Source organism: Pongo abelii, chromosome 3 (assembly GCF_028885655.2).
Source record: "Pongo abelii isolate AG06213 chromosome 3, NHGRI_mPonAbe1-v2.0_pri, whole genome shotgun sequence".
Classification (NCBI taxonomy): Eukaryota; Metazoa; Chordata; class Mammalia; order Primates; family Hominidae; genus Pongo; species Pongo abelii.
The window spans coordinates 100,031,822-100,057,741 of NC_071988.2; the positions used below are offsets into that span (position 1 = coordinate 100,031,822).

The window sequence follows — 25,920 nt, forward strand, 5'->3', positions numbered from 1 at the left end:
TTCTTTTATTTCTAATGCATTTCCTTGTCTTTCGTCACAATTTTTGTCTGAAAGTCTAATTTGTCTGATATTAGTATAGCTACTCTAGCCCTTTCTTTGGTTATTATATGCATGGTGTTACCATCCTTTTAGTTTTAATCTACCTGTGCCTTTTAATCTAAAGTGTTTTTTTTGTTGTTGTTTGTTTGTTTTTTGTTTTGTTTTTTCTTGAGACAGGGTCTGGCTCTGTCACCCAGGCTGGAGTGCAGTGGTATGATCTTGGCTCACTGCAGCCTTGACCTCCTGAACTTAAGCAGTCCTCCCATCTCTGCCTCCTGAGTAGCTGGGACCACAGACATGCACCACCACACCTGGCTAATTATTTTTATTGTCTTGTAGAGATGAGGTTTCACTGTGTTGCCCAGTCTGTACTTGAACTCCTGAGCTCATGTGACTTTTCTGCCTTGGTCTCCCAGGGTGTTGGAATTATAAATGTGAGCCACTGTGCCTGGTTTGAAGTGTTTTTTTTTTTTAAATAATTTCTGACTCTTTATTAATATTCTCTACTTGGTGAGCCATCATTTTCATGCCTTACTTTAGTTCTTTAGACATGGTTTTTATTAGTTCTTTGAACATATTTGTTGTAGCTGATTTAAAGTCTTTGTCTAATAAGTCTAACATGGGTTTTCTCAGAGACAGTTTCTGTTGACTTGCTTTCTCTCTATATGGACTATACTTTTCTGTTTCTTTGCATGTCTTATAATTTTTTGTTGAAAATTGTACGTTTGAAATAATTGTGATGTGGCAACTCTGGAAACTGGATTCCTCTACTCCCAGGATTTTTTGTTGTTGTTGCTCTTTGTTTACTGACTTTCCTGTACTAATTCTGTGAAGTCTGATTCCCTACTCTGTGGGTTGCCACTGAAGTCTGCTCAGATTAGTGGTCAGCTAATGATTGGACAGAGGTTTCCTTAAACACCTAGGACTAATAAGTCTTCTAGCTTTTGCTGAGGGTGTGTGTTGGGGCATGAATTCAATACTCCAATGCAGTTTATAGCTCCTCGTTAGCCTTCTTTCTTTTGCAGAGCCTTAAAGACATCCAGAGGTAAGAGGCTAGGTCCTTCTCAGTTCTTTCCTGGGTGTGCACACTCTACTGTACATGTGTGTGGCCTCTAGATTACTAGGAGCTACAGCTTTTCAAAGAGTTTCGAAGCCCCTGTAGATATCTCATTCCTACTTCGATTTAAGTTTTTTGGTCAACCTCTTTTTATCTGTAGCTATTATCACTGCCTATGACAGCTACAATATTATACAATTGCTGCTGATTGTTTTAAACAGATGCCCTGGTGATAGGGCTTTTTGCACAGAGTGCCGGGTCAGGTCACATAAAGACAAACCTAGAGAATGGAGCTTTTCCGGGTGGCTGCCTGACAGGTCTAACAGTGACAAGTCTTGGGCTTTTTGGTGAGCTCTAAACCTGTTTTGTTTCCTCCAGTGGCTGCTAGGTTGGTAGTTTTCACAGCTACTGTGGTTGTGAGCTGTATGGCTTGAAGGCTATCATGGAGCTGGAGAGAGAAGGATGGGAATAAAGCAAGTTAAAATGTTGCAAAGCTTGCTGTTTTTACTGAGATTCACCCAATATTCTTGAATAAAAACATATTGTTACAAGGCTTTAGCTAATTTCTAAGGTTGTGAAAAAGTTGATTTTGACAATTTTTGCCAGTATCCTCATTGCTTTTTTTAATAAAGGAGCAAATTTTTGGAGGTCGTTACTTTTCCATTGTGTAAGTGCTTCACTTCTGATATTTTTATACTTGTCTTTCCTTTCAAGCTTTACCTCTTTGGAAAGTACTATATACTCTTCTGTGATTCAGCTCACATATTAGTACTACTTTTTCAGTGATACCTTTTCTAATTTCCCTGCATGTACCTCACTTTTTGTTTTTGTGTGCCTTAAACATAACTTTTTTACTGCACTTGTGGTATTTCATTTGTTTATCCTTATTGCCTGTTAGATTGTGGGATACTTTAGAATACTTTCTGTCTCTCATTCCTAAAAGCTGAAGAATCCTTGGAGTTTATCTGTAGTTGTTAACATGAATTACAAATGAGGAGGCTGAAGCCTAGAGAGGGTAGGACAGTAAACCCTTGACTGAGTATTTTGTGGCAGGTGTGTCTCAAAAATATGCTTTCTACTAATTGTGTAGTACACAATAATTTTATATTCATTAATGCTATTAATTTATATTAAAGTTATGGTTATATGTACTGCTAGATATTTGTAAATGAAAACAAGTCTGTCTTATTAGAATTTCACATATATACATATGCAGGAAAGACCACGCGATTACAAATGCAAGGCTAGTTAATTTTAAACATATTAGGAGCTTCTCCCTTTTCTTCTTCTTTCTGAATTTTATAAAAGTAACAACAAAATTGATGTATATGTGTGTATAAGGTAATAAGCTTAATCTTTTAGCTAAATGTACAAACAAATGAGTGATGTTTTACCAAGTAATTGTTAGCAAGCAGGTCTATTTTTATCCATTTATAAAGATATTTCTTACAAAACATTTTGGAAGTCATTTAAGACATTTCTCTTGGCCAGTTTATAAAATACACAGCTTAATTTGTTGACTTGTCATGTATTGGCTTACAAAGACCCATATTTCCCCTCCTCCATCAAAAACTATCTCTCCTCATTTAACTGACTCGGTTAGGGATTACTTACAACTGTTACTGAAGTTCCATCAAAAACTATCTCTCCTCATTTAACTGACTCGGTTAGGGATTACTTATAACTGTTACTGAAGTTCTATCTAGTCTCAAGAAGTGGGAAATTTCCCACACTGAAGTTATTTTTTAAAAAGTTGTTTTTTTTTTTTTTTTTTTTTTTTTTAAAGAGTCTCGCTCTATCACCCAGGCTAGAGTGGAGTGGCATGATCTCGGCTCACTGCAACCTCCATCTCCCAGGTTCAAGTGATTCTCTTGTCTCAGCCTCCCGAGTAGCCGCAGGTGTGCACCACCATGCCTGGCTAATTTTTGTATTTTTGGTAGAGACAGGGTTTCACCATGTTAGGCCAGGCTGGTCTCAAACTCCTGACCTCACGTGATCTACCCACCTCGGCCTCCCAAAGTATTAGGACTACAGGCGTGAGCCACCGTGCCTGGCCTTTAATGGGAATTTTTTTTTTTTTTTAAGATGCAGGAATATAACAGTTCCCCTTCTCTCAGCTGTAAATGATGATAGATCTTAAAAACTAAGCTACAAATAAGGATAATGCCCAAATATATATCTCTTATTTTTATCTCTTTTGTGAACTTTACTCTTGGAATTCTAATCACCAATTTCACATCTCCTATTGGATGTCCAGTAGGCATCTCTAACTTGGTATGTCCAAAACTGTGCTATTGATATTCTGCCTACACCTTCTCTGTTGTCTGTCAAGACCTGTTAAAAGTCTGAGATTTTACCCTACTAAGTCTCCTTCCCCAGGGAAGACTTATTACCCATTAAAGATTCTGATTCTCTAAACTCAGGGTTGTTTTCATGTAATGCAACCCACCTTATATGAAGGTATCACCTGGCCCTTTCCCATAACCCTGTGGGAATTAAGGCTCTGAGAAGTATAGCAAAGTGCTGTTAATCTGGCTAAGACTATTATGGCTGTGGTGGCTCATGCCTGTGATCACAGCACTTTGGGAGGCCAAGGCAGGAGGATCACTTGAGCCTAGGAGTTGGAGACCAGCCTGGGCAACATAGTGAGACCCCCCACACCCCCATCTCTACCAAAAAATTAAAAAACTTAGCCGGCATGGTGTTGCGTGCCTGTAGTTCCAGCTATTTGGGAGGCTGAGGTGGGAGGATCGCTTGAGCTTGGAGGATCAAGGCTGCAGTTAGCTATGATCATGCCACAGCACTCCAGCTTGGGCAACAGAGTGAGACCTTTTCTCAAAAGGAAAAAAAAAAAGATATGCAGAAACACATGAGACCCATTTTAAATAAGTCAGCAGTCTTCTCCATCTCATTTAATGACTTTGTTCTTCTGTTTCCTCAGTCCAAAAGCCCTGAAACCTTGCAGTTATTTTAAACTGTTTTTCTCTCATATCCAGTCGTTCAGGAAATCCTATCAGGTCTGCCTTCAAAATGTATCTAGAATTCTTTCATTTCTCACTAATTCCCACTGCCCTGATCAAAACCACTATTAAATTGCAACAAAATTATTGCAGATTTACTGATTTCCCTGCTTCTGATCTTGTCTATCTTCACTCTGTTCTTCACACAGTGGTCATATTAAAATTCTAGTCCAGTCATGTCAGTCCTTTGCTGAGAACCCTCTAGTAGCTTTCCATTTCTCTTGGAGCAAAAGCCAGTGACATTACCCTCATCCATAATAAGACCTTGCATGATCTGGCTTTCTGTTTACTCTGACCTCTCTTATTTTACTCCCCATTATTTATTCTGCTCTAGGCTTTCTGATCCCTTTGCTGTTCCTCAAACTTATCAACCATGCCTCCTGCCTTAGGGCCTTTGCACTTCTGTTCTCTTTACCTGGAATGTACTTGCCTCGAGGTCTGCATGGCCCATTCCCTCACTTTCTTCCTATCTTTACTCAAAGTCACCTCAGGTCTTCCCTATGTACCTTGATTAAACATTTCAGCCTCCTCCATCCTTCTCCCAACACAATTTTCCAAAGGACCATCTAGTCTTGCTTTAATTTTTTTCTTCTCAGGACTTACCGTTGTCTTCTATGTACTGTATATTTTACTTGTTTATTTTGTTTCAGTCACTCTAGAATGTAAGCTCACAAGGGCAGTTCTCTGATTTGCTTGTAGTTAGTTTTGTTCATAGCCTGTAGATCAGTATTTGGCACATTTTGAGCATTTAATATATATTGTTGAATGAATAAATGAATTACTAAATGGTGTAGTTTCTTTGACTTGAAGCAGATGCTCCAGCAGTGTAAGAATGAGTCTAGGGGAGTGTGAAAAAGCAAAATGGGGACTTGGAATGAGAGAAAAATAGTGTTTTGTAGTGGGTGAAGGTAGGGAAATGTTCCTTGGCAGTGGTGACATGGTGTAGACATCTGTTTCCCTCTGTCCTCAAGAATTACTCCTTTTTGAGTTAAAAATGGCATTTTCTTTTTCTCATCTCATGCCATTGCAAATGCTATTTTCTGCCCTGTGCTTGAGCTCTTCCTCCCTTACTGTCCTATTATTATCCATCTTTCAGGTTCTACCTTCTTTAATTGATTCTTTAATTGTGTCATATATTTGTGTTCTTTTTAAAACGTTAGCCTGTTGGTATGGTTTGACTGTGTCCACACCCAAATCCCATCTTGAATTGTAGTCCCTATGATCCCCACATGTCATGGGAGGGACCCGTTGGGAAGTAATTTAATCAGGGGGGCAGTTTCCTCCATGCTTTTCTCATGATAGTGAGTGAGTTCTCACAAGATCTGATGGTTTTATAAGGGGCTTTCCCCCCTTTTGCTTAGCACTTCTTCTTGCTGCTGCCATGTGAAGAAGGACGTGTTTGCTTCCCCTTCTGCCATGATTGTAAGTTTCCTGAGGCCTCTCCAGCCATGATGAACTGTGAGTCAATTAAACTTTTCCTTTATCAATTACCCAGCCTTGGGTATGTCTTTATTAGCAGTGTGAGAACAGACTAATACACTTGTCAAGGGCAAAAAAAAATGATATATTACAGATTTTTCCCTTTCATAACTTTTTAAAAAAAATATAGTTCACTGCTCTTGATGCCTTTACTACATTTGATATTATTATATTCACATCTAGAGACTGGCACTTTAATTTTGTAGTGGTTTAATTCTAAGATTCTTTCATTTGGCTGATTGATAAAGGAGCTTAACTAATTTTTCAATGTTTTTTTCCCCCAATTTGGGAAATTGGATGAACACTCCAACTTTAAGAGCAATGAATGAAATTAGATGAGGACTCCAATTTTCAGGGTAATGATAAGAAAGGATGTATTTCCTGAAAATAAAGGTCATTCCTTTTCTCCTGTTACTACTTTATCTTTAGGCCTCATATTGTTTCATTTTTAGACCACTAAGGTTAGTCGAAACCATATACTTTGGTGTGAAATTGATATTTTAATTCTGGCTCTGCTATTGATAGTCATGATCTTGAAGAACTTGCTAAAATCCTCAGAGCTTATTATCATTTCTATTTTTAAAAAGTAGAGGAATAAAGTTAATACGAAAAATATGTGTGAAGAATTAAATGAGGTAATTATGTGAAGGTATAGCATGAAGCCCGGTACATGAAAACCCATAAAATATTTTGATTTACTTCTTTATAAGTATAAAGAGGTAATTTATCTTCAGGAGGAAAAGAGATAATAGCCTAATTTGAAGTAATATTAAGAATTAATTGGTAAATATGAAGTATTTTTTAAAGGATGGAATCAAAAGGATTTTAATATTACAGTTTGTCATGTAATAATTAGACTAAACATGATATATGTGGTAAAGAAATTAAATTCTGTTTTCAGAATTTGAATAGTATATTAGAAATGTGGTAAATGTCAAGGGAAAATAATGAATCAGAAATTAATTGCTTTTTATTCATAAATGATCAATGTAGCAATTATAGCTTATCAATTAGAAGAACTTCCCAGGAGAAGTAGTTCATTGATTTTAAGTTATTCACTCAACAGATATTTGAATGTCTGACAAAGTGGTAAGCATCGATGATACTGTGATAAACAAGGTGTATGCAGTCTTTCCCCTTATGGAACTTACTTCCTAGTGGACAAGAGAGGCATTGAATAAGTATTTCAAGCCTAAATATTGTTGTGTGTAAATTATTAGAAGTTCTTGTTGTAGGGCCTGCAAACTCAGATGCCTGTAAAGGCCAGGCACATAATGTAAAAGAGTAAACTGGGACAGTGCCCTGAGACAATGGAGGGTAGAGGAGGCCGTGATGAACTGCATACATGCCCTGTGTAAAGGGTTCAGCAACTGATGCCATTTGGTTGATGTCATGTAAGAATGAGGGCCCACTGCTTCTCTATTTCTAAGTTTTTCAAGAAAAATCTAGATTGTCATCTGATACAGTGCAGTCTTTTTTAAGGCACCGAATAATCTAAAGCAAACATGGTTTTTGGCCTGCAGGCCTTTTTTATATAAGGAGTGCTGCCTATTAAGTAAGGTTCTATTTAGAATAAAATTTTAGAGACTCTATTGTTCTCTCTTGATTACTTCATTTTCTTTTTGTTCCTCCTAAATTCTGTTATTCCTACGTCTTCCCATTTGTAATTATGTACCTAGATTTTTCTTCTGGCATAACTCTAATGAGGGTAGTTGTGGACTGTAAAAATCATTAAACTATGAGATTTGTATGGGAAAAGACCTAAAGTCCTTCTGTCTCCATCATATCTGGTTTGTGTTTGGCTAGCTCTTTTCCTTCATTTTCACTGTTTGGTTTATTCTTCATCTGTAAAATGGGGATAACAAGATAAATGCCTCACATGTGTTGAGAATAAAATAAGACAATATATTTTTTGTTTCTTCTCCTTCTCTTCCTGTTCTTGGCCCAGTCAAATGTACCAACTCGTTCCTTCATTGCCTTGTGGGAGATAGCACTTACTGATGTAGTAAGTTTGGTAAGAATTTAAGTTAATAATTACTCTTTAGGAATATTTCCACTTTTAAAAGAAACTCCTGGAGTCATTGCCTTAATCTAAAGTAACAAGGCTCTGATGTGTCACAGGCCAGTGGCCACTGGGTAGGAGGAACTTTCCTTTGGCTCAGACCCCACAGGCAAATAAGTGCTTGTTCCACTTATCTTGAAGATTGTTTTCAAATGACATTGTTTTCTTTGGCAGTGGTTGAAACCAGAAGTTGTGAGACAGCTTGGTATTTCCTCTGTTTTACTGATTTGCATGATGTTTGATGATTAATACAGTGCAGAAAGACCATGTGTAATTTTATCCCTTCATCTATCTCTCTTCTTCAAGTCCCTAGGAAAACAAACTTGATAGGAGTAAATATCACTAACAGCCCAATCTTTAATAAACATACAGTGCTGGCATGTTTTGGGATGTTGGACCTAGGATATAGGAACTATATCCTAGGGATGTAGGAACTATATCCTAGTGATGTAGGTCCCTAGGATACCATAAACATTTTCTGTGGCAAGAGACTTCTGGTGCCTTTGGGGACGTTTCAAGTCTGGATAATCAGCAGATAATTCTCAGTGGTGATAGTGAAGTTGTTGCATGGCAAGAGAGAAATCGCCTGGGGAAAAACATACTTTGTTTCTTGTTCTTTTTCTTCCAACTTTGTTGTGAAAAAAATTAAAATATACAGAAGTTGAAAGAGTGGTACAGTGAATATGTCCATCACATACATTCAATTACTAATAACATTTTACCACATTTCCTTTATACATTTTTACAACATTTGGGTAATTTTGAATAGGGACTATACAAGATAATAATTATTTTCTTAGGTAGGACAGAGGGTACTATAGTTATATAGAATAATATATGGACTTTTAGGATGTATATGTATTTAAGTACTCATTAAGCATTAATGGGTAAATTACAAGAAGTTCATGGAGGATGGAAACTTAAAAAAAAATTGACGAGTAAAGTGACATGATGTGTACAGATTGCTTTCAAATAGTTGAGCACCAACAACAAACATGTTTTACAGTTGTTTCTTTGAAACTGGAATTCAGTCAAGGATTACATATTGCATAGAATGACCTTCAGTTGCTCTAAAAAATGGGTCACATTGACTCTTTTCTAGTTATCTTGTATAGTGTTCCACGTCTAGCTTTGTCTGATATCTTCTTTCTGTAATCATTTTCCTCTTTCTGGCTCCTGTATGTTTTTGGTAATGTGATGTTAAACCTTAAGGTTTTTTCAGGCTAAAGATTTTTTGGCAAGGGTACTTCATAGGTGATGCTGTTTACTTTATACTGCATCACATTAAGAAACGTATAATGTCAGGTTGTCCCAGTGTTAGTGACTACCAGATCTCTGCCTTGTAAAGTGATGTTTTTCCTTTCATACTTGGGTACTATATGAATATCCTGTTTATTAACCTTTCATCTATGATTTTAGCATACATTGATGATCCTTGGTGAATCAATTTTTAAATATTCTACTCATTTTTTTCTACTCACTTTGATACTTTTTCTCCCAATTTCACTAACAGTGTCTTGTCATTTTTGGGAATGAGTAATTGGGCAAGAAAATGCATGGAAAACTACAGTTACAGAAAACATTTAATGGTATCTACTTTTATTTGACTTCTTCCAAGATGGATTTTCAGTTCTTTGTAAATAAAGTACTGGTTAAGACCTGAGAGATGTTCACTAAGTGCAAATTATGCTGGACTAAATTAATTTCTTGTAGTGAATCGATCACTTTTACTTGTCATGTCAAAGAAATTAGTGTATGTTAGTTATAATAAAGCATTTAAAAAATTCCCTCTTATGGGAAATCAGAGGAGCTTGGTTAATTCATAGGTAACTGGACACATTGATTATTCATCGTGTATTTACTATTGTATGAAGCCTTTCTCAAGTTGCTTAATGCATAGCAGAAGAGACATATTGATAGTCAGCTTATGGTCTGGACAGGAATTTGTGTTTTCAAGAAATGCAGTACAACCTGAAAGGAAGTTTAATTGTATGGACAAATATATATTTAAAAATTTATCAAGTACTCATTAATTCATATTACATGTCTCTGAAATATTTGGTATTGATTTTGAGGACCGTTTGGCTTCTTGACAATCAGTTTTGAATATTGGATAGATTTAAAGCTTCTTAATTGTTAGTTGAATGCATACTTCTCATCTTCCTAAGCAGAAGATAAAATACATCCATAACTATTATTCCTGAGTAAATAGCTGTGTTCCAAAAGCAATTCTCTGACACCAACTGGGTATCCAACAATTCCATTCAATTCTGACACTTAACTGTTCAGAGTTAGCACAGACTCCACAGGTTAAGGGACATAGTCCAACAAGACTACCCCCACTTCAAACCACCAGCTCTAAGTCTTGGGGGTCATCTGTACTTCTGATAAACTTAATTGACTACAAATTTGGGGATTCCCTTTGGGTTTGATAATTTGCTACAGTGACTCACAGAACTCAGGAAAGTGCTATGCTTACAATTACTCTTCTATCAGAAGGGACACGAATGAACAAGATGAACAGGTACGTAGCACAAGAAGGTCTGGAAGGGTGCTGAGTGCAGAAGTTTTTATCCCCGTGCTAGGTACACCACTCTGCCAGTACAGCCGTATGTTCACCAGCCAGGAAACTCTGAACCTCATATTCAGAGCTTTTATTGAGATCTCACAAAAGAAGCACGACTGATTAAATCATTGGCCATATGATTGAACTCGACCTCTAGTCTCTCTCCTATCCGCAGAGGTGGGGGGTGGGGGGAAAGGGAAGGGAGGGGCTGAAAGTTCCAACCCTCTCATCTAATCTGTCTAACCTCTAGTTGGTTTTCTGGTGATCAGCCCCATTCTGAAGCTATGTAGGGGGCCCATGATGACTTAACCTCTTAGCATAATAAAGAAATGTCTACCAGGGAATTCTAAGTGGTTCTGAAGCTCTGTACCAGAAACTAGGAACAAAGAACAGACATATATTTTTTCTTATATTATGGTAATAGAGTCAGAGTGTTGCTTAATAAACATAATACAATTTTAAGGCTTTTTCTCCCTAAAATGGATGGGGGAGGCATTCATTTAGATCTTATTTTGAGTAGCTATATTGAATTGCTGTTCCATTAGGCAAACTAAGCCAAAACATAGAGGTGAATTATGATGTTTAAAAAGATGATTTTTTTTTTTTTTAATTTAAGTTCTGGGGTACATGTGCATAACATGCAGGTTTGTTACATAGGTATACATGTGCCATGGTGGTTTGCTGCACCCATCAACCCTTTGGATATATACCCATTGTAATAACCTATAATCCTTCAGGTATATACCCAATCATGGGATTGCTGGGTTGAATGGCATTTCTAGTTCTAGATCCTTGAGGAATCGCCACACTGTCTTCCACAATGGTTGAACTAATTTACACTCCCACCAAAAGTGTAAAAGCGTTCCTATTTCTCCACATCCTCTCCAGCATCTGTTGTTTCCTGACTTTTTAATGATCGCCATTCTAACTGGCGTGAGATGGTATCTCATTGTGGTTTTGATTTGCATTTCTTAAATGATGTTGGAAAAAAGAGATGATCTTGCCTTCATTTAACACCTCACATTTCCAGTTCTTTAAAAAAGTATTTTATAAGCTGATTTTAGGTTTGAATAACTTATTTTGTACTTCTGTTTACACTTTTATCCACATATGCGTTGGGCATGGTTAAGCAGGTAAGTATAGTCTCCTTGAATTTTACTGTGTTTATATTAGCTTGTTTATCAAGCCATGTATTAATTTCCAGTCTTCTTTTTTAGAATGTGTAGTTTAACCTTCGTAAGATGAAGCAGTGTTTTGTGTTTTTTTTGTTTTTTGTTTTTTTTGTTTTCTTCCTGAGACAGTCTTGCTCTGTCGCCCAGGCTGGAGTGCAGTGGTGTGATGTCAGCTCACAGCAACCTCTGTCTCCTAGGATCAAGCGATTCTTGTGCTTCCGCCTCCTGAGTTGTTGGGATTACAAGTGCATGCCACCATGCCTGGCTAATTTTTTGTATTTCTATTAGAGACAAGGTTTTACCATGTTGCCCAGGCTGGTCAGGTTTTGAAGCAATAAGCACTTCTATGTATAATGCCTGGTAAATGAGTAGGCATACAATATTATTTATTGAATGAATGAATCAATGAAAGATGGAAAAAAATGTTCCGCTAAATTTCTTCTTGGAATCTAGCATATCAAGGGAAAGGCGGAAGCAAGGCTTTTGGAGTCAGACATAAAAGTAATAGTAAGAATATCCAGAAAATGGATATTGAGCTCAGGCCATCCACCCTTCTTGGCCTCCCAAAGTGTTGGGATTACAGGTGTGATCTCAGGCGATCCGCCTTCCTTGGCCTCGCAAAGTGCTGGGATTACAGGTGTGAGCCACCGTGCCTGGCCAAGTAGTAATAGCAGCAGCCTAATACTACTAATTGTATTAGTAGTAGTTACAAAAGCTACCATTTATGGAATGAATTGTATTAATGCTTTGCATACAGAATCTCATTTATTCTTTAGAATAGTCCTATGAGGAGACCTTATTATCTCTGCTGAAAGTATAAGGAAACTGGGGCTCATACATAATCTCATTTATTCTTTAGAATAGTCCTATGAGGAGATCTTATTATCTCTGCTGAATGTATGAGGAAACTGGGGCTCAGAAATTAATTTGCATTTGGTCACACAATTAGTAATGGTGGAGTTAGTATTCACTTTTATGTCTGACTCTGAAAGCCTTGCTTCCGCCTTCCCCTTGATATGCTAGATTCCAAGAAGAAATTTAGCGGAACATTTTTTTCCATCTTTCATTGATTCATTCATTCAATAAATAATATTGTATGCCTACTCACTTACCAGGCATTATGCATAGAAGTGCTTATTGCTTCAAAACCTCCAGCCCCCATAATATTCATTGTTAATATAAAGGACAAAATCCTTTCATTTCTTGTTGGGCACTTTGAAATGATTTTGCAATACTCAGTCTTGCTCAGTATATAATATCTAGGTCTTTTTTGTCATCTAATAGTAGGGTGTGGATTCTAATGTATTTTCTGGATATTCTTACTATTACTTACTGGCATTATTAATATTATTGTACAATTATGTTGGTTATCTTACTATAATAACTGAAAATGGAGAAATCTTGAAGCAACTTTAAAAGTTTTTAGGCTAATTTTAGTCTAACTGAAATTTAGAAATTTAGCAGGAAGTATTTGGTAAAATGCCATCAGTATATAATATCCCCATTTAATAATAGTATTAGCTTACTTGTACTTACACATTCATCTATTGCTATGTGAGATGACTGGATATGGATATAGGGCTGAAGCCATTCTAAGGCAAATATGCAACCATTTTCTTCTTCTGGTAATTTTTAGGATTTTCTTTTTGTCTTGAGCCTTCTGAAATTTCATGATGATGAGACTTGATGTGGATCTTTTTGTTCTATGTGCTGGGTATTTGCTTGGTGAGCCCTTTTCATATGGAAACCGATGTACTTCAAGTTTGATGTGTGTGTGAATGTGTGTGTTATATCTTTGATACATTTTTTTCTCCCCTCATTTTCTCTTTTCTTTTTCTGGAGAGTCTGTTGTTTAGATACTGGATCTGGTGGACTGTTTTTTTTCTGAGACGGAGTTTCACTCTTGTTGCCCAGGCTGGAGTGCAATGGCATGATCGTGGCTCACTGCAACCTCTGCCTCCTGGGTTCGAGCAATTCTTCTGCCTCAGCCTCCCAAGTAGCTGGGATTACAGGCATATGCCACCACACCCAGTTAATTTTTGTATTTTTAGTAGAGGTGGGGTTTCACCATGTTGGTCAGGCTGGTCTCGAACTCCTGACCTCAGGTGACCCGTCCACCTCGGCCTCCCAAAGTGCTGGGATTACAGGCGTGAGCCACCAAACCCGGCCTGAACTGTTTTTTAATATTCCAGTCTTTTATCCTCCGAAAACATTGTGGAATATTTCCCTAATTTTATCTTCTAGCTCCTCTGTTGAAGCTTTAACTTTTGATTTCTTTATTCTATTTTGTAAAAGTAATTTCTCATTCTCCAAATATCCCTTTTATAGAACTCTGCTCTTATTTCATGACTGCAATGTCTTTCTTCTACTCTTAAGAATATTTATAGGTTCTTTGGATGATTTCTTTAGCTCCCAGCACCTCTTCAAAGTTCTTTTTTTCTGTTTGCTTGTTTTACTCTCTTGTCATATTAAAGGGTTTCTTTGAACGTCTGATCATCTTTTTATGTCTGTTCTTTTTAAAGAGTGAAGTTCCAAAGTGATGATGCGCTTTGTGTAAATGGGACAAGTTTCTTGACTTGGGGCTTCACTTTAGCGTGACGATGCAGAAAGCCACTTTTAAATTGTGTGACTCCCACATTTCATTATCTGTATGTTTTTTCCAGTTTCCCAGAAAAAAAAAAAATTGTCTCCAATTTCCATTTGTGACTAACCCTGTATGTCTGGCTGCCAGTGTTATTGTAGCTGAACAGTGGTCTTGAGTTGAGGTGGGGGACTTCTCTTTTCAGTAGGCATTTACTTAATTCTTTGTTTTTTTAGGACTACACTCACCTTTCTTCTATTCCCATGCTCCAAAATGTTTCCTATGTCCCATATATACTGCTGGTTTAATTAATACTGCATAGGGGCGAGTGTTGGCCTGGCTGTGGGGAATGGGGTAGCGAATCAAGAGGTCTGACTGACTTTAAGTCAGTTTTCCTATTTGCCAGTGAACTACTTAGCCCTGTTTTAAGGATTATTTTGTTATTGATCAATTTCTACTCCTTTGGGTACCTCTAGTTGATCAATTAATAACTATGCCGAGGAACTGTGGGAAAGATATGAAGGATAGATACATTGGCTTTATCACTTTTCATTCTTTTGCGTTATCTTTTTAAGTGAATTTGAGGGGAGTTACAAATATGTACAGCATCAGTACATTAAAAATGATTTAATTAAAGCATGGAAATGACAAATTAAAGCATGGAAAAATAATTGCTTAATAGAAGGAATAAATAATGGCTTACCAGAAGGAGAAGTTAGTCTGTAGCGGTATATGCCCTATGTTCATATGTAGTTATTACAGAGACCTGGCATCTCTAGAGCAGTGGTTTCCAAGTGAGTGTAAACTATGTTGTCATTATTTTATTACTACTGTACTACAGTGTATAACAATTGAGAGATATCCTGGGTGGGCTGGCACTTGAGATTAGATGGAGGATTGTCCATTATGATTTTTCTTAGTTGAAACAAATTTAGATTGGCTTAACAAAGCTACTCTTTCATTTTAATCTGGTTACCTTTTTTGTATGTGTGTGGAGACCAGAGGTAAGATTTCCATTAGGTGTCCTATGAAATTATTTCATGTGTAAATGTTATATCCTACCCTTGAAAAAAGCTGGAGGAGGCTGAAAATTACTGCTCTTTAAAGAATACGCCTATGAATGAAACTTCTATATTTAGTTATACAATTTTTATAGTTTATAGAGTGCAAAAGATACCAATTATTTTTCTTATTTACTTTTATAAGTACACATTTATTTCCCATTTTATTTCATCAGATCAATATCCCAATTTATTTCATCAGATCAATTTCATCAGATCAATATCTGTCACAGTTTTGCTTTTATGGGATTTTGAGAACATTTAGAATGCTTTATAATACTCTCATAATTTCATGTTTGGAATTATAAAATTTAGCAGTAATATAACAACTATGCTTTACAGTATTAAATTGGACATATATATGTAGAGTCTGTGGTTACTGCCAATAATCTTATGATTTATGTACAGAAATTTGTGGAAAACTGAGGTACATGATAATATAGTCAAATTCTAGATAGAAGTACCTAAGTGAGTGATGAACGTGAAATTGGGTTGGTCATAAAAGAGTTCTGTGAGGAAAAATAAATACTTAAGAATTTGATAAGCTATAGATTGGTGGCAAGTATTACACTCCTCTCTTGGGCTACTATAGTGTCCTAACTAGTTACCTCCCTGTAAGTGCATTCTTCAAACAAATAATATTAGCTTATCAGAAAATTATTGAAAAGATAGTACTGGGGAAAACATAAACATTTATTACATTTTATTCTCAAAGCAGATACAGTTAATGATCACTATTTACCACGTTTAGGTAGAATTTCTTTCTTGAAGTTCAATGTGTCTTCTGTGTTCAGAAAACTTAACATTTGATAAGATCTGTCTAAATTAAGGTTAGAATTGGAAAACTTTCATTTTGGGAATGGTTTTTATGAAGAAAACCTACTTGATACTTTTTTTTTTTCATTTCTCTAATTCATAGGGATAAAATCACATTGTTCTGTGGGTGGGTAAGAATAGGTATATAGGATCCATGGTTCCTCTGGGAACTTAACTTCAGTGACTACGTAACTTGGTTGTGCATCAGAACCATTTGGGGGACTCTTTTCCCTCTTCCGTCTAATAAACAATTTAAAACATATACAAGAGTAAAATAGTATAACAAGTAGGGAGATTTTTAGTGCTCTCTCTCTCTCTCTCTCTCATATATATATTTTATATATATATAGTTAAATCTGTATATCTATATAAATATATAAATGGGGTCCCCATTATAGACCTACTGATTCAGACTTGGGGCCAGAATTTGGAAACTGTTCAAGATAAATTCATACACAGACCACCTCAGGCAATTCTGATGCAAAGCTATGTTTGGGAAAGCATTGTTATAGAGGAATAATCTAGACCTAGATAGATAAATGTCTCAAAACAAATGCTATTTAAATGATTTCTCTCAGCTGTACTCGTACCACCTCCTTATCTAGATAAATTCTTTCTTTCCACATTTTCCTTAGTTTTTGTAACCAAATAAAATTATGGTAGTTTAAGTGGCCCTTTCTATTAGGTCTTTTACTTTCTGGCTTGTTAATATTTACATATGAAATTAGTGCTAAATGAGTTTCTTTTAAAGTAATGCCCTGCATTGTTAGAGATTTTACGTAAAATACCTTTCCCAAACATCATCATCATCTGATTTATTCCTAGAACTGCCTTGTGGGGTGGTTGATTTGATTTCCCTAACACTATATATGTGGAAATCTAGATCTACAAAAGGGAAGTTGTGCAGTTTCTTATAACTGGAAATGGAAGTTGTAGAGAATCTGGAAAGAGTATGTACTGATTCTGGAGTTTCCTAGAAGCTTGTGTTAGTCTGTTCTCATGCTGCTAATAAAGACATACCCACAACTGGGTAATTTATAAAGGAAAGAGATTTAATTAACTCACAGTTCCATGTGGCTGGGGAGGCCTCACAATCATGGCAGAAGATGAATGAGGAGCAGAGTTACAACTTACATGGTGGCAGGCAAGAGAGCTTATGCAGGGCAAATCCCATTTATAAAACCATTAGATCTTGTGAGAGTTATTCACTACCACAGGAACAGTCTGAGGGAATCTGCCCCCGTGTTTCAATTATCTCCACCAGGCTCTGCCCTTGACATGTGGGGATTATTGCAATTCAAAGTGAGATTTCGGTGGGGACACAGCCAAATCATATCAGAACTCTTTTCCCCTATTATGTATTCCTAATAGTTTTTTTCCTTTTACAACTTTGTATTGATCTGAGTGCAGGTGACTTATTATTGCTCAGGATGCTGCTTTTTAAAGGCTATTAAATTAATGCAAGTGACACACCATTTTAAAAAAAAGTAATTGAGCTATAGCATATTCTGTGTCAAGATAAATTTTAAAAACTTCATGTAGAAATCTTTGTTTAGATATGACAGAATTGTTCTTTAGAATACCTACCTAGTGCTTCAGATAAGATGCTTTCTCAGCTGCAGTTAACAGAATTCCCAGCCAGGCACTGTGGCTTACGCCTGTAATCCCAGCACTTTGGGAGGACAAGGCGGGCGGATTATGAAATCAGGAGTTCAAGACCAGCAGCCTGGCCAACATAGTGAAGCCTCGTCTCTACTAAAAATACAAAAAATTAGCCAGGTATGGTGGCAGGCGCCTATTGACCCAGCGACTTGGGAGGCTGAGGCAGGAAAGTTGCTTGAACCTGGGAGGTGGAGGTTGCGGTGAGCCGAGATTGTGCCACCGCACTCCAGCCTGGGCAACAAGGGTGAAACTCCATCTCAAAAACAAAAACAAAAAAACCCAAAAAACAGGATTTCCATATAAACCATGGCTTAAGTAATGAAGACATTTACTGTGTGAGTTCTAGAGGGAGGTGGTTCCAGAGTTGGCTGATTCAATAGGCCAAATGTCTGTGTTTTGGATCATTTTCTTTCTGATTCTTTGTTGCATTATGGCCATAGATGACTGCATTAGGGCTAAACATCATAGGCAACAAAATCAGAAAGCAAAAGAGCAGGGCCTTCTCTACCAGTCTCTTTTACCTATGGAAAATCATTCCCTGCAACTCGGACTGACTTTACATGTTCAATTAGCAAGAACTAGTTACATACCCAATCCTAAATCAGTTACTGATAAGGGGAAATGAGATTCCTGTGATGGGCTTAGAACAATATTGGTTCATCTTCTGGAACTGGAGGAGGGAAGCACCTATCTGATCCCATTGATGTCTCATATTAAATAACGTCAGTGTTTTGTCATCCAAGAGGGAGATTCTGATATGTAGGCAGTCATTTGTATATACCAAACTTTAGTAACATAATTGTGACATTTTTCACTATACTACATAAAAGGTATTCTAGTGCAAAAGGTGAAATTTTAGCCTTTAAGAGAGAAGTGTCTTCATTCAAGAAGCATATTTTCCTCTAAGTACTACTTCATGATTGACTTAGGAAGCCAGTGTTTTGGCATTTAATCTGCTAGTGGCTTATTGCACTTATTTTTGTCTTGGGTACAATCATTCTTTATTTTCCTCCAATATGCTCTACGATTATATTACATAATTTTGGCATTTGTTTCTGTTTCTTTTAAATTAATTGGTGCTTTGTTTTTCTAGGTGGATTCTCCACAGTTTTCCTTGTGCGTACTCACGGTGGAATCCGATGTGCATTGAAGCGAATGTATGTCAATAACATGCCAGACCTCAGTGTTTGTAAAAGGGAAATTACAATTATGGTAAGTGAAGGAGTAGTTCTCTTTCAGAAATTTTGCAAGTTTTTATTTTTTATTTTTCTTGGGATGGAGTCTTGCTTTGTCATCCAGGCTGGAGTGCAGTGGCATGATCTCAGCTCACTGCAACCTCCATCTCCCAGGTTCAAGCAATTCTCATGCCTCAGACTCCCAAGTAGCCAGGATTACAGATGTCCATCACCATACCTGGCTAATTTTTTGTATTTTTAGTAGAGACAGGGTTTCACCATGTTGGGCAGGCTGGTCTTGAACTCCTGACCTCAGGTGATCTGCTTGCCTTGGCCTCCCAAACTGTTGGGATTACAGGTGTGAGCCACCGTGCCTGGCCTGTTTTGTTTTCTATAACATTAACCAGCTTTTAGGCAAGCTGCTTATTTATAATAATCTTTGAAGATCATTAAATTAGAAGATAATCTGGTAATTTGCAGTATAGTCATCCCTTGGTCTTCTATGGGGATTTGGTTCTAGGACCCACTACAGATACTAAACTCTGCAGATGCTGAAATCTGAGAATGCTCAAGGCCCGTATGTAAAATGTAGTATTTGCATGTAACCTACAAACATCATCCTGTATACTTTAAAGCTACTCTGCTTTCTTTCTTTTTTTTTCTTAAATACTTTTTCATTGTGGAGTATTTTCAGGATAGAAATATTTACTGAGTTATATAGTAAACACCAAGCTTATTCATCATCCAGCTTAAGAAATTAAACCCTACAAATACTATCGGAGCCTTCTTTGTGTTCCTTCTCAACTGTATCCCTGTATAGGCATACCTTGAAGATACGAGTTTGGTTCCAGACCACTGCAATAAAGTGAATGTTGCAAGAAAGCAAGTCACACAGTTTTTTTGGCTTCCCAGTGCATACAAAAGTTATGGTTACAGTTTTTATCTTCCCATTTTAGACCAATATTTCAGTTGCCTATTCTACTTCTATATCAAACTATTACTCTGTGGAGGACCTTTCTCTGCCCCATTGTTGAACATTATGGACTGTACATTGTGTTCCTTGGTCTGAAGAAATGATAGTTGGCCCTCTAATTCCATACACTGTCTTATCTTTCTTTCTTTTCTTTTTTTTTATGGCACTCTGAGCATTTTTGTATTCCATTGCATAAGCAAAGCCCAGTCCAGAGTCAATGTCTATTCCTCTCAAGACCTATTCATAGCCCCCTGAGGGCTACCAGCATCAGTCTCACTTGCCAGGTATGTTCAGGGCCTTCCTATCAGGGAATCTCATCCATAGCCATCGGTAGTCTCTGTCTGTCTTGCTGACACTTAGAACAGTTCTCACTGGCATTACGTGCCTGTGAGGGTGTAAAAGGAACGTGTCTTTATTCATCCTATGTCTGCACTGCTGCAATACCCCTATGTGCGCTCATTTCAGATGGCCACCTCCAGGGAGCACACAGACAGACCTGCTTGCTGATTCCAGTCACCTTCCCAGTCTGGAAGGGAGTTCTTCTGATGGGCACTGACTTGTTCTACTTTAATGCACCCCTCAAATTTCCATAGGTTGTGTGGCCAGGCCATTGATTACTGCCTGTCAGTCAGTAAAAAAAACTCAAACACAGGGGCTTCCACCACTGTTCAGTTCTGCCATTACTGTAAAAACAAAACAAAACAAAACAAAAAAACTGCATGCAATTCAGCGCACCTTGCTGATATGTTTTACTTTCTTTGATCAAAGTAGCAGCCGTCCAAACAGAATGTTGTCCATTCACTTTGGAACTGTCGTCTGTAAACCATGTAACTCCTTGTTGGTCAATTAAGAGCTGTTCATAGTGCAAGTGTCCAGTAGAATCCAGCAGCACCTCACACCTCACACAGTTCCAGAGTCACCCTAGGGGTAAAGAGACTCCCTGCTTAAGAGTATCTCCTTCTTGCATTCCCCAGGTAGCACGAGAGCAGACCTATCCTCAATCTGGGTGGGCACCATCTAATCAGCTGCCAGCATGGCTAGAATAAAGCAGGAAGGAGAAGATGGAAGAGCAGACTTGCTGAGTCTTCCAGCCTTCACCTTCTAACTTAAAGTTGCAGTTCCCACCACCGGCTCTTTAGGTTCTATTAATTGGCTGAAGTGGCTCACAGAACTCAGGGAAACACTTATGGTTAGTGGCATATTTTAAAGGATATTGCAAAGGGTACAAATGAAGTGATGCATAGGGTATGAGGTATGGGGGAAGGGGTACAGAGCTTCCTTGCCTCCGTGGGCACACCTTCCCCCAGGAACCCTCACATATTCAGCTATCTGGAAGCTCCCTGAACCCAGTCCTCCTGGGTTTTTATAGAAGCTTTGTGAGGTCGGCATTCCTTCCCCCAGGGTGTAGTGCAGGACTCTTTCTGGGGAGAGTTTTAAGACCCACAATCAGAAAGGTAGGGAAAGATTAGAGTCCTGCCTTGGGGCAGGTGAAAGGAGGGCAGGAGAGATTCTGTTTCCTGAGGCCTAAGACACCCAACATTATAACAAAAGACTATGACTAGGGCTTTGGGAGTTATGAACCAGGAACTGTGGACAAAAACCAATATAGTATCACAACACCACAACACTACACTGTAGTCTATAAAATGTACAATAGCATTATGCCTAAAAAAATTGTATATACCTTAATTTAAAAATATTGTTAAGAAACAACTGATGATCACCAGAGCCTTCAGCAAAGTGCAGTCTTGTTGCTGGTAGAGGGTCTTGCTTTGATGTTGAAGGCTGCTGACTGATCAGGGTAGTGGTTGCTGAAGGAAGGGGCGGGGTAGCTGTGGAAGTTTCTTAACCCATTTATGCTGGAGGTTGCAATTTTTTGAATTTTTGCATGAGTGAAAAATCAGACCTTGGCGATGACCTTGAACAGTAGGATATAAATAACTCCCACATGCTTAGCGTTCCAATAATGGAACACTGGGTAGAAGTGGGTTTTAAACAGCAGTGAAGTTTGCCACATCAGTTGACTTTTCCTTTCATGAAAGCTTTTTCTGTAGCATGCAATACTGTTTGATAGCACTTTATCCACAGTAGGACTTCTTTCAGAATTGGAGGCAATCATGTCAAATCTTGTCACTGCTTTATCAACCATGTTTGTGTAATATTCTTAAATCCTTTGGTATTATTTCAACAATGTTCTCAGCCTCTTCACCAGGAAGTAGATTCCATCTCAAGAGACCACTATCTTTGCTCATTCATAAGAAGCAACTCCTCATTTCACAGCAATTCAGTCAGATCTTCAGACTCCACTTAATTCTAGTTTTTTTTTTTTTTTTTTTTTTCTGTTTCTACCATGTCTGCAGTTACTTCCTTCACTGAAGTCATGAATTCCTCAGCATCATCCGTGAGGATGGGAATCAGCCTCTTCCAAACTCTTGTTGATGTTAATATTTTGACTTCCTCCTATGAATCACAAATGTTTTTAATGGCATCTAGAATGGTGAATCCTTTCCACAAGATTTGTAATTTACTTTGCCCAGATCCATCAGAGAAGTCATTATTTGTGGCAGCTATAGTCTTAAGAAATATATTTTTTAAATAATAAGACTTGAAAGTTAAAATTACTCCTTGACTCATGGGCTGAAGAATGGATGTTGTGTTAGCAGGCATGAAAACAATATTAATTTCTTTCTTTCTTTCTTTTTTTGAGATGATGTCTTGCTCTGTTGCCCAGGGCTGGAGTGTGGTGGTGTGATCTTGGCTCACTGCAACCTTGGCCTCCTGGGTGCAAGTGATTCTAATGCCCCAGCCTCCCGAGGAGCTGGGACTATAGGCAGGTGCCACCATACCTGGCTAATTTTTTTGTATTTTTAGTAGAGATGGGGTTTCACCATGTTGCCCAGGCTGGTCGTGAACTCCTGAGCTTGTTATCTGCCCTCCTTGGATTCCCAAAATGCTAGGATTATAGGCAAGAGCCACCACACCCAGCCATCAGTATTAATTTTTTTGTACATTTCCGTCAGAGCTCATGGGTGACTAGGTACATTGTCAATGAGCAGTAATATTTTGAAAGGAATCTCTTTTTCTGAGCAGTAGATTTCAACAGTGGGCTTAAAATATTCAGTAAACCATGCTGGAAACAGATGTAATGTCATTCAGGCTTTGTTGTTTTATTTATAGAGCACAAACAGAGTATGTTTAGCATAGTTCTTAAGGGCTTAACAGTTTTGGAATGGCAAGTAAGCATTGATTTCAACTTAAAGTCACCAGTAGCATTTGCCCTTAACAAGAGAGTTAGCCTATCCTTTGAAATTTTGAATACAGCATCAACTTCTTCTCTTTAGCTCTAAAAATCCTAGATGGCATCTTCTTGCAATAGAAGGCTGTTTTGTCTATATTGAAAATCTGTTGTTTAGTGCAGCCACCTTCATCAGTTATCTTAGTTAAATCTTCTGAATAACTTGCTGCATTTCCTGCTTTACTTTGTACTTAATATGTGCTGGAAATGGCTTTTTTCCTTAAACCTCATGAACCAACCTCTGCTAGCTTCAAACTACTCTTCTGCAGCTTTCCTCACTTCTTCAGCCTTCATAGAATTGAAGGCAGTTGGGGCTTTGCTCTGGATTAAAGCTTTGGCTTTAGGGAATGTAGTGGTTGGCTTGATCTTCTGTCTAGACCGTTAAAACTTTCTCCATGTCAGCAATAAGGCTGTTTTGCTTTTTTACCATTTGTGTGTCCATGGGAGTAGCACTTTTAACTTCCTTCAAGAATTTTTCCTTTGCATTCAAAATTTGGCTGACTGGTGTAATAAAAGGCTTAGGTGTCGCGCTTCTTTGGCTTTCCATGTGCCTTTCTCATTAAGCTTAACTATTTCTAGCTTTTGATTAAAAAGAGAATTGTGGGACTCTTCAGTATTGTTGTGTTTTATGATGGAGGGAACCCCAAGGAGAGGGAGCCTGAGGAATGGCTAGCCGGTGGAACAGTTAGAACACATATAACATTTATTAAGTTCACTGTGTTATATGGACACAGTTTGTGTTGCCATGAAACAATTAGAATAATAACATCAACCATCACTGATTACAGATTATCATAACTGTTGTTATAATAATGGCAAAGTTTGAAATAGTATGAGAATTACCAAAATATGACAGAGACACAAACTGAGCACATGCTATTGGAAAAAATGGTGCCTATAAACTTGCTCTATGCAGGATTGCCACAAACCTTTAATTTGTGTAAAATGCAGTATCTGCAGAGCATAATAAAGCAAAGTACCACTTTTTAAAAATGCAGCACAATAAAATGAGGTACACCTTTGCTATTCTCCTTATCCAAAAAAATCCTACTGTCTGAATTCTGTTTACTGTTCCTGTGCATTCACTGTATGTGTTTTTATTCACAAACAACAATTAGTTTTGTTTTTCACTTTTAATATCACGCTCTAACGTTGATTGTTTTTCTGTGACCTTTGTAATTAATGGCAAGGCATCTTTAAACAAGGGAAAACTTATTTTTAAATATTAAGAAAAGTGAAAAATATTTTAATAGGCCATTAAAAACTTCAGTGACTCTAACTTAACTAGCCTAAGTAGTTAAAAAAAATGTAGAATAAAAATTTCCTCCTTTTCTAGGGTTGCATATGCTCAGTGCTCTGGATGGCTTCTTATTCTTGTTCTTATTCCTTGTCCTCCCATTTCTCCCCTCCTCTTCATCCTCTTTTCTCTTTCTCCATGGTTTTTTGAGTGCTTACACACAAACACACACACAGGTGCATATATATATTTGAAGATTGTTTTGTTGAGGTGAAATTCACATAATTATAGCATCTTTATTTTTTGTGGCTGAATAATATCCCGTTATATGTCTGTAACACAATTTATTTATCATTCATCTGTTGATGCAGTTTAAGAAATTATTTGATGAGCATTTGGGCTGTTTCTGTCTTTTGGGTATTATAATTAATACTGGCATGAATATGTGCATGCATCTATTTGCTTGAGTACCTGGTTTCAGTTGTTTTGGGTATATACCTAGGAGTGGAATTGCTGGGTTATATGTACTTTTATGTTGAGTATTTTCCGTAGCAGCTGAACCATTTTATGTTCTAAGGAAAGTATTTTTCCGCGTTCTTGCCAACACTTGTTATTAATGTCAGTCCTACTTATCCACCTGCTAAGAGGGGGATTTCTTATTTTGTATCAACGTCTTTACTAACACACATATTACAATCCCTTTTGTTAGCAAATAAGTGCATTTGCACCATCTGACTTTTTTAAATTCTGCTTTTATTTTCTGTATTCCTTAGCTAGATTAGAGATGATTAGGCTTTGGCATTTACTTTTGTACAGGTAAGGCTATTAGCTAGAAGGGTGAAAAGATTTACCTCAAGATGATGGAGAAGCTTAGACTAAGTTCTCTAACTAACTTGAGTCAAGATATTATAGTTTTGTACTATTGTACAAGACTTCTTTCTTCCTCTCAATAGAATTTGTATGATTTTTGAGAGATATATGAGGAGCAGCACACTCAAATCTTACGCTTTTGAACATTTTTTAGGGAGATTAGGTCTTTAGAATGGTGGTCTGTCAACTTTTTTGATGATTCGTCCCCATTATGTATATTTACTTAAAATAATTCCCATGTTCAGTGGCCTTTAGCCCCTTATTTCAAATTACATTGCATAGTTAAAACTAGGTTTATTGGTAACGATAGTTGATGTAAATTTATTTTAAATAATATTTTTAATAGTTGTTTTTAAATTTCCCAGTGGAACAGAGTAGATTATTATTCTTAACCTCATTGTATGCTGATGACTATTTTGTAAAAGATGCAAAAGTTTCAGATTTTTCATTTTCTTAATTTCCTTATATTTGTATTAGCATTATCTTTATGGTTTCTTTTTAGAAATCTTTTTAGCCACTTGTTCATTTTTTTAGGTTATTTAGTTAGAAGTGCATGTATCTATAAATTCATGTAATAGCTACACGTAAATTGCAATACGTTGCAGGCAAAATAAATGAGAATATAATTGTTAATAAATATTGGAGCTTAGTTATTTTATTTTTTAGATAAAAACAAATATAATAAAAGTTATAATATTTTATTCTCAAGTTCTTTGTACACTTTTGGGAGCTATTCCTTTTGAGTGAACCATTTTCACAGTTCAATTTAAAAATAATTTTGATATTTGCTGTTAGAAAATTACAGTCATAGCATTGGGAGATATACCTAATGCTAGATGACGAGTTGGTGGGTGC

General features: G+C 37.1%; 1 protein-coding gene across 3 annotated transcripts in view; it reads left to right on the plus strand.

Moving 5' to 3' along the window:
• Nucleotides 1-25,920, plus strand: part of BMP2K (BMP2 inducible kinase) — a 140,192-nt gene that overhangs the window by 31,485 nt on the left and 82,787 nt on the right. For 2 of the 3 annotated variants that reach the window (XM_002814909.6, XM_009240125.4), the window contains exon 2: nucleotides 18,609-18,727. In XM_002814909.6, the coding sequence (XP_002814955.1) occupies nucleotides 18,609-18,727 (119 nt within the window). Of the gene's footprint in view, nucleotides 1-9,194; nucleotides 9,247-18,608; nucleotides 18,728-25,920 lie in introns of those variants that run through there. The other variant, XM_054554109.1, reaches the window with a different exon arrangement.